This window comes from Engraulis encrasicolus, chromosome 24, assembly GCF_034702125.1.
Source record: "Engraulis encrasicolus isolate BLACKSEA-1 chromosome 24, IST_EnEncr_1.0, whole genome shotgun sequence".
In the NCBI taxonomy this organism is placed as follows: domain Eukaryota; kingdom Metazoa; phylum Chordata; class Actinopteri; order Clupeiformes; family Engraulidae; genus Engraulis; species Engraulis encrasicolus.
The window spans coordinates 43,914,577-43,924,576 of record NC_085880.1 but is presented as its reverse complement, the minus strand read 5'-3'; the positions used below and the strand labels follow the sequence as shown (position 1 = coordinate 43,924,576).

Below are 10,000 nucleotides of genomic sequence, written 5' to 3'. Positions count from 1 at the left end.
TGGTGGTGGTGGTGGTGGTGGTGGGTGGAGAGAGGTGAGAGGTGTTGGTGGTGGTAGAGAGGAGAGAGGTGGTGGTGGTGGTGGTGGGAGGAGGAGATGGAGGGTGGTGGTGGTGGTGGGAGGAGGAGAGAGAAGAGAGAGGGAGGGGTGTGGGTGGTGGTGGTGGTGGTGGGAGGAAGAGAGAGAAGAGAGAGGAGGAGAGGGGTGGTCGGTGCAGCATGATGGTGCCACGCCATTTGTCTTGTTTGGAGCGCTAACCCGCAGAAAGCAAGTCATTATTGCTCTCATTCCACCAATTACCTGTCCCGCGTTATTTTCACAAGGGGCAGGATCGAATGAGAAATGCAGTGCACACCGCGCTGTGCTGGGGGCTCAATGAGGCGCAGAGATTTTAACATGCCGTTGGCATAGAAACAGAGCACGGGGCCAGGAGCCAGGGGCAGTGGCGTGGCAGTGCGAGAGAGGGTGCGGTGGAGTGGTGTGGTGGTATGGTGTGGTATGAGCGAGGATGGAATGTGGTGTGGTGTGGTGTGGTGTGGTTGTGTGTCAGTGTGAGAGGGGGTGAGGTGGAGTGGTGTGGTGCTGTGGTATGAGAGAGGATGTGATGGCACGGAGCCAGGGGCAGTGGTGTGGTGTGTTGTGTTGTGGTGTGTTGTGGTGTGTTGTGGTGTGGTGTGGTGTGGTGTGGTGTGGTTGTGGTGTGGTGTTCTGTGGTTTGGTGTGGTTGTGGTGTGGTGTGGTGTGGTGAGGTGTGTTGTGGTGTGGTGTGGTGTGGTGAGGTGTGGTGTGGTGGTGTGAGAGAGGGTGGGGTGGAGTGGTGTTGTGCTGTGGTTTGAGAGATGATGGAATGAGATGGGATGAGGTAGTGTGGTGTTGTGTGGTTTAGTGTGGTGGGCTGGTGTGGTGTGGTCAGAGGCGCATCTTGCCACCAGGCAAGGCAGGCAGCCGCTTGGGGCCCCCAAGCCCCTAGATAATGAATAACAGCCCACACTTTACCACAGTGGTGGTGATTTTGGTTCAAATTTTTATTCTTTTGCATTTTTGCTTGGGGCCCCACCTGACCCTAGAATTGCCTCTGGATGTGGTGTGTTGTGGTGAAGTGTAGTTTAGTGTGGTGTATTGTGCCGTGGTGTGGTGTTGTGGTAGCCTGATTATCATGACTTTCAAATCTCTTAGAGACTTGGTCTGACCAAGAGCATAACAACTAACATTCTTAAACGGCATGGTTGACCCAATGGTACTACTGGTCGAGGGCTGAGCCAAAGTTTAAACCAAACATTTCTTAGTCCCAATAGAACATCTTTGCTTAAACCACGTCACTGCCATGAACACGCCTCTACCCAGGACATTTGGAAATGCTCAAAGTTTATTGCTTCCCAACAAAGTGGGTGGAGTTTCCCACTGTGGAGGGAACCCGAATGTACCTGAACAAACAGTTTTCCTGAGCGTGTGTATCTGAGCCGAAGGTGTTGCATCACTGCGAGGGCGGAGCCTAGGTAGTGTTATGGTGGAGTGGTGTGGTGTTGTGGTGCTGTGGTGTAGTAGTGTTATGGCGCTGGCCACCCACGTAGGCAGAGTGGGGGGGGGTTGAAGGGCGGCGTTGTGGTGCAGTGTGGTGTAGTGTTGTGATGTAGTGTAGTAGTGTTGTGGTGTAGTGTTGTGATGTAGTGTAGTAGTGTTGTGGTGTAGTGTAGTAGTGTTGTGTTGTAGTGTAGTAGTGTTGTGGTGTAGTGTTGTGTTGTAGTGTAGTAGTGTTGTGGTGTAGTGTTGTGATGTAGTGTAGTAGTGTTGTGGTGTAGTGTTGTGATGTAGTGTAGTAGTGTTGTGGTGTAGTGTTGTGTTGTAGTGTAGTAGTGGTGTGGTGTAGTGTTGTGATGTAGTGTAGTAGTGTTGTGGTGTAGTGTTGTGTCGTAGTGTAGTAGTGTTGTGGTGTAGTGTTGCAGTAGTGTATTGTAGTGGTGTAGTGTTGTGATGTAGTGTAGTAGTGTTGTGGTGTAGTGTTATGGTGTTGTGGTGGTGTGTTGTGTTGTAATGTAATAGTGTAGTGGTGAGGCGTTGGCGACTTACGTTGGCATAGCGGTGGTAGGGCGGCGTTGTGTGGTGTAGAGTAGTGATGTAGTGTTGTGGTGTTGTGTTGTGGTGTGGTGTTATGTAGTAGCGGTGTGGTGAGGTGTGTTGAAGTGAGGTGGTGTTGATGTAGTGTTGTGTTGGTGACTCACGTAGGCATAGCGGGGGCAGGGCGGCGTTGCTCCACAGCCCCTCCTCCTGGCAGGTGGCGTAGAGGGAGCGGCTGTGTAGTGTTGTTGTGGTGTAATAGTGTAGTGTTGTGTTGGTGACTCACGTAGGCAGAGCGGGGCAGGGCGGCGTTGTGTGGTGTGGTGTTATGGTGGTGTGGTGTCGTAGTGGTGTGTAGTGTTGTGTTGTAGTGTGATAGTGTAGTGATGTTGCGTTGGTGACTCACGTGGGCAGAGCGGGGACAGGGCGGCGTTGCTCCACAGCCCCTCCTCCTGGCAGCTGGCGTAGAGGGAGCGGCTGTGTAGTGTTGTTGTGTTGGGTTGTAGTGTAGTGGTGTAGTGTAGTAGTGTTGTGGTGTAGTGTAGTAGTGTTGTGATGTAGTGTAGTAGTGTTGTGATGTAGTGTAGTAGTGTTGTGGTGTAGTGTTATGGCGTTGGCGACTCACGTAGGCATAGCGGGGGCAGGGCGGCGTTGTGTGGTGTAGTGTTGTGATGTAGTGTAGTAGTGTTGTGGTGTAGTGTTGTGTTGTGGTGTAGTGTTATAGCGTTGGCGGTGACTCACGTAGGCATAGCGGGGGCAGGGCGGCGTTGCTCCATAGCCCCTCCTCCTGGCAGGTGGCGTAGAGGGAGCGGCTGTGTAGTGTTGTGTTGTGTTGTAGTGTTGTTGTGTTGTGTTGTAGTGTACTGTGGTGTTGTGGTGTAGAAGTGTTGTGGTGTTGTGTTGTAGTGTAGTGTAGTGGTGTAGTGTACTGTGGTGTTGTGGTGTGGTAGTGTTGTGGTGGGGTGGGGTGTAGTGTTGATGTAGTGTAGTAATAGTGTGGTGTTATGGCGTTGGCCACTCACGTAGGCAGAGCGGGGGCAGGGCCACGTTGTGTGGTGCAGTGTGGTGTAGTGTAGAAGTGTTGTGGTGTAGTGTAGTAGTGTAGTGTTGTGGCGAGGTTTGTTGAAGTGAGGTGGTGTTGATGTAGTGTTGTGTTGGCGACCCACGTAGGCAGAGTGGGGGCAGGGCGGCGTTGCTCCACAGCCCCTCCTCCTGGCAGCTGGCGTAGAGGGAGCGGCTGTGTAGTGTTGTTGTGTTGGGTTGTAGTGTAGTGGTGTAGTGTAGTAGTGTTGTGGTGCAGTGTGGTGTAGTGTTATGTTGTAGTGTAGTAGTGTTGTGGTGTAGTGTTATGGCGTTGGCGACTCACGTAGGCATAGCGGGGGCAGGGCGGCGTTGTGGTGTTGTGTGGTGTATTGTTGTGATGTAGTGTAGTAGTGTTGTGGTGTTATGACATTGGCCACTCACGTTGGCATAGCGGGGGCAGGGCGGCGTTGCTCCACAGCCCCTCCTCCTGGCAGGTGGCGTAGAGGGAGCGGCTGCTCTCCATGCGGAAGCCCTCGTCACACTGGTAGTGCACCTTGCTGCCCACCGTGTACTGGTAACCGTGGAACGAGCCGTTGCCGGGAGACTCAGGGATTCCGCACGATATGGCTGTCAGGGCAGAGGGGCATGGAGGGCAGAGCAGAGAAATCATTACCAAATCAAAACAACAAAACAAAACAACACCCACACACAACACAAAGACAAAACAAGAATACAAATAAATCCCCACTTTAACAGCCAGACAGCGTTTGTGTTTGTGTTTGTTTGTCGGTTAGACGCCGTGGTGGAGGGCATGGGGGCATAAACACAGATCAGACAGATCAATGGATAAAGCCATCTAAAACATATTTTGGCCATTTTCGGTCTGCACAAGTGAGTAGTTTCTGTTCGTGAGTTTTCTTTAGGAAAAAAAACCCTAAAAAAAACTACATCAACAACATAGTGCATCATGATAGTGGATGCTAAATGGTATGCTGACAGTAAGGGGCTGGTAACGTACAGAACCTCAGGGCCGCTGACAACTTAAAGGACCACTTTAGTCAATTTCAATATGCTGTTGTATTGCTCACGCTACCCTTGGCTTGTCTTTACCCGGTGATGCCACATTTTTCGGCTCAGCCATTTCCGAGATATGAGCTATTCTAATGGGGGCAGCGTTTGTTTACATTTAAAAAAAAATGAACATAGGCCTACTCCAAATATTTTCCCAAAAGGTACCGCTGTTTGCTAGTTGTCTGCTGATGTTTTATAACCTTTTGGATGTTTTTGGGAATAAATAAAAATGTTTTTTTGAAATGTAAAAAAAGCGCTGCCCCCATTACAATGACCAGGATCTCGGAAAAGGCTGAAGATGAAGAAAAAAAACCCTCACGTACTGACAAGTCCAGGGTAGTGTGAGCATTACAATTGCATGTTGAAATTTACTGAAGTTGTCCTTTAAGTTGGGCCCAGGGTAAAATCACCTGAGAGGTCCCCCACCCCTTCAATACACGCAGTGTAATGAGGACTCAATTCTGGATCCCTCCTCCCTTCTCCCTGGGCCCAGGACCAATTACCCATGTGCCTCCATGTTTGGCAGGGCAGCAGAAACTACACTGTACCTAATTCACACGGGATAAATATGGCCTACCATATGGACCCGTGGTGATTCGCAATTACCCCCGGACCTCTGCGATTTTTCGTGGAACATTCGAACGGTATAAGCAAAAGTCTGTAATTTACTCAATTCACAGACATTATAAAGAGGTGCAAATGGCATGTGGATTTAAATGACCATAGGATGTCTGTGTTTCGCCGAAATGCAGTAGGTAGTTCGCGGTGGAATTATTGCTTCACAAATCACGGACATGGCACATTCGCAGAGGACTAAGAACTCAGACATTCTCCGCAATTATTCAGAATTACTGGGGGTCCTTAGCTAAGAAAAGTCCGGTGCGAATTGGGCTTAAGTGACACGTGGCAATTACGTGGCAATTTCCCGACCACGGCATGGGGTCTCCACTCCACACATATCATTCTCCCCATGTAGAGACCTAGAGGGGGGTGAGAAACCTCCTAATAAGTACAAACTCTTACTGCACTGTTCCTCACTCCCTTCCCATTCACGGCTACTCCTGCACAGTTCAAGGGAGCCATCACAGTAGTTTGACTAACAGCAATTGGGAAGGGGGGTTTGTGGACGTTGCATGATATGGGGATGTGCAGGGGTGTGTACGGATGTGGTGGAGAGGAGACGTAGCCTCTTACTGCAGAAGGGGTCGCCAGCGGGCCTATTCACTATTTGCTGAAAATACTCAACTACATCATAAAAACATTGCTATGGCAATACAGAGAGCCTTAAAGTGATACTGTCTCTTTTTTGGAAATAAGCTTATTTTATACCTCTCCTTGAGTTAAATGATAGGGTTTTACCTTTCTCCTGTACTTTCAACCGTTTTCTGAGTATGGCAGTGCAAATTTGACCTCCATGCTAGCAGTTAACATTGAGTCCTATGAGACCAGCTGGCGGCTAGCTGGTCTCATAGGACTCAATGTTAACTACTAGCTTGGAGGTAAAATGTGCACTGCCATACTCAGAGAATGGCAGGAAGTACAGGAGAAAGGTAAAACACAATAATTTAACTCAAGGGGAGGTTTAATATGAACTTGTGTCAAAAATAGTATAGTATCACGTTAAGTAACGGATTAAGACATAGCCATTACAGTTTTGGTGACAGTTAGGTTATAACATGGGCTCTGTGCTAAGGGGTAAATTCCGTGTTCATTTTGGAGCTTGGCCACTAATTCATTTATTCTGGTCAGACTGGAGCAGACGGGGCTCCTATGGAGATGAGCCGTAATTTCAATTTCAATTAAAAAAAAAACATGTTCATGCAATTTGGTGCACATGATCAGTTTAACCCATGCATGCACGACACGTACAATACAATCTAGGAGGAGTGAATGGTAATGCATTTTGATTTGTGTTTTTTGTTTTTTCACCAATTGTACTACAATGTAGCAAAATGTGATATTTAGAGGGAGAGAGAGAGAGAGAGAGAGAGAGAGAGAGAGAGAGAGAGAGAGAGAGAGAGAGAGAGAGAGAGAGAGAGAGAGAGAGAGAGAAGGCTGGAGGTTGCAATATCTCATCAAAGCTGACTCCTCACTATGGGGCATATTTTTTTGATTTGTATCTTTTTTTAACCCATAAAGTGCCTTCTGATCATACCATAAGCTCTCAACATCATACAAGGAGCCATGAGGAGTTGGGGTACGAGTTCATGATAGAATTGAAAAGAAAATAATTGTTTATATTAGCAATTTGGGGTTGTAACATAAGCTGGTACGTATGTGGATTTTTACACTAAGCTCATAATATTTTACAAATGCCATTCCATGCCCAGGCAAACATGAATGAATTTTTGAAAGCAATATTGATGCGACCAAATCCAACATTACTTCTTCTGATGTTTAAGAACCGTCAAGATACATGTCATGAGAAAAAAACTCAGAGTTGAAGAAACCGATCCATCACAAAGTAAACTCCTACGTAACACTACATGTAAAGTAAACGCCCTCCTCTTTCGTGAATATTGACTGCAATACATTACAAAAGGTTGTCAAAGGCCTTGGCACACATATCACTCTGGTCCTTTCTTATCGAAGTCACAAAGCTCAGCAAGGTCGGTTAGACCAAGAGGCATTCGGAGAATACCTGTCAAAATATGTGATGAACTAATATACATCTATAATACTGTATGTAGCTCTACGCTTAAAGTTCAAATAAAAAATATCACGCTGTGGCACAGCGCCCCGACAGAATTTTGTATTCAGCACAGTAGGTTTCATCACTACATACTACGTAATAGGCCAGAGATGTACTGCACAGTAGGTTTTCATACTTTTGCTATGCACGGTCACGGCAAATACGTGAACTTTTCTTTACATTAAATATTGAGAATGCTTGTTGTAATGTAAAATACGTATATATTACGCAATGTACTACAATCCACATTTGCATGTCACTCACATGTTGTGCCTTTGTGACTGAATTTCCATATGTATGCTCACTGGAATAATGTAAATACTGTATACATATACATATATATATATATATATATATATATATATACACTGTATATATATAACTAAAGCTATGGAACACATCGTGACATGACATGAGAAAGAATGTGCTGTGGCATGTAGACCTTGTACTGTATGGATGCCCGCATGCCATTGCTTTGAATCCTATGGCTGAAAAGCTTTGGAGCCAAGGACAGCATACATACATACATACAACTCAATTCAATACTGCCTGCTTACATAATAGAGATGGCCAGCGTGTGTGTGTGTGTGTGTGTGTGTGTGTGTGTGTGTGTGTGTGTGTGTGTGTGTGTGTGTGTGTGTGTGTGTGTGTGTGTGTGTGTGCAGGGAAGCCGACAAGGGGGGACAAAGGGGTCAGTTGTCCTGGGCCCAGAGAGAGGGGGCACAGAATTGGGTCCTCATTACACATTTCAAATGGCTTTGTCCCGGGCCCGGAAAAAGCTGTCAGCAGCCCTGTGTGTGTGTGTGTGTGTGTGCGTGCGGGCGTGCGTGTGTGTATTGTGCTCCCCTCTCAGCATGCCACACAGACACGACTGACAGCAGGCATGTCATACCGCCAAATCAATCCCTGAACACACACTGTAGCTGAAAAGCCAATAGTGGCACACAGTGTTTGGCTCCCTATAGGCGAGGGAGATACAGTACAGTGGAAGCAAAGCATGCAGGTAGAAGTGTCAAGTAAGTTAATTATCTTACCAGAGATTCTTTAATAGAGATATGCCAACATAATAGGTTTCTATGGGCACCTAACGCGACCAGGTTCCGGTCTGCCTAAAGGGGCGTGTCATAATGCTCCTACAATGAATAGAACAGTCCTTAGGTCTGCCTAGGTCTGCCTAAGAGGGGCCATAATAGAACCAGGAAACAATGGGCCAATGGAACCTCTCTCTCTCTACTCTCTCTGATCTTACTCTTGAATGCAGCTCTACTATACAGAGTTCTTCTTCACACATCTCTGCTTCCTGTTTATGATTTTCCCTCCATTTTTGATGTCAATATCTATACTCGACTGCAATTTTCATAAGCACTCCATGCACTCTCTTCTGCTTCACAGTAAAATGTCAGTCATATCATACCAAAGTGGCAAAGCTGCCGTCACATGGACCTCTGGGTTTAAAACAATGTCATGATCAAAGTATTCTGATTTAATAATGGAATTATTCCCAGTTAGAGATAGAACACTTGGGTAAAATGGTAATTTTTTTCTCTGCCAAAACTGTCAGTTTATGCAGAAGCAGACGGAACGTATTGTGTTTTATATGCAATGCACTACGCACCTTCACATGCAGTTGCGTCATGTCGGTATTGAACCCACCGTTATATTACAATACTGACTGACTGCCAAATTTGTCAGATTAAAAAAAAAAAAAAAACTTTAGCCTTCAGCTATGCTTTCACACTCCACTTTCAAATGAGAGAATGTGCACACACCACACCCATGCAGGTGTCGGACTATAAAAAAAATCCTGAGAAGAAGCTATTCATGCTGATGATAAAAGCTCTGAAACGTGAGTTTATTAGCCAAAAAATTCAAATGAAAGGAATCAACCTTTTTATCCTTCATCCTTGGAATTTCAAACTTCTGTGCTAACCCTGTTACATGGATTTTTGACAATAAAGTACACCTGACTTGACTTGACCTGAATTGACTTTCCTTTGGTGCTCACCTTGGCAAAAGGGCACGGGCCGATCCCATTGGTAGAGGCCGTTGGGGTGTAGTCTGCAGGTGGCGTTCCTCTGGCCCACCAGCCTGTATCCGGTGTTGCAGTAGTACTGAAGCCTGCTGCCCGGACGCTCCCGCGTGCGGTTGCGAATCCCCCCATTCCTTGGAATCTTGTTTGTACTACAGTAGGCAGCTGCCGAACACAAACACAAATACAAATACAAACAAACGCACACGCGCAGACACACAGACACACACGCATACACACACACACACACACACACACACACACACACACACACACACACACACACACACACACACACACACACACACACACACACACACACACACACACACACACACACACACACACACACATTATTGTCATGTTTGGGCCCATAAACTCAAACCCTACTGCCTGGTCGTTACCGCGTGCTGTTGCGAATCCCCCCGTTTCTTGGAATCTTGTTTGTACTACAATAGGCAGCTGCCGAACACAAACACAAACGCAAAAGTGTGCACACACGCACACGCACACGCACTGACAAACAGACAGACAGACAGACAGACAGACAGACACACACACACGCACAAGCACACGCACACAGACAGACACACACACACACACACACACACACACACACACACACACACACACACACACACACACACACACACACACACACACACACACACACACACACACACACACACACACACACACACACACCACACACAAACACAAACACAAAAGCATGCACACACGCACACGCACACATTTTCTGTTCTCAGAGTAGCATATGCAGGTGAAGGGGCAATCCAGTTCATAACACACATGCAAGCACGCACGCACGCATTCAATCATTCACACACACACACACACACACACACAAACACACACATATATCAAACAGAGAGGTTTTCTGAAAACAGATGGGAGTAAAAACATCAGGGTGCTCCCCGCAACGCACCACACCGCACCGCTCCACACCGCACGGCACCGCACGGCGTGGAGGTGATTAGAAGAGGAGTCAGTAGTGCACCACGGCATTCTAATTTGCTTTGATGAGCGCCCAGAGGAGAGTTTAAGGCCAGCGTGTACTGGAGAGTCCCAGGGCAGACTTCACTTTTACACAGATACGGTGCTCCACAAAC

General features: G+C 47.0%; 1 protein-coding gene across 1 annotated transcript in view; it reads right to left on the bottom strand.

The window, feature by feature from the left end:
- LOC134441358 (CUB and sushi domain-containing protein 1-like) overlaps positions 1-10,000 on the bottom strand; it is a 617,842-nt gene that overhangs the window by 66,475 nt on the left and 541,367 nt on the right. Inside the window, exons 50-51 of the mRNA XM_063191634.1 lie at positions 8,847-9,035; positions 3,520-3,705 (exon numbers count right to left, since the gene is read on the bottom strand). Of these exons, the coding sequence (XP_063047704.1) occupies positions 3,520-3,705; positions 8,847-9,035 (375 nt within the window). The remainder of the gene's footprint in view (positions 1-3,519; positions 3,706-8,846; positions 9,036-10,000) is intronic.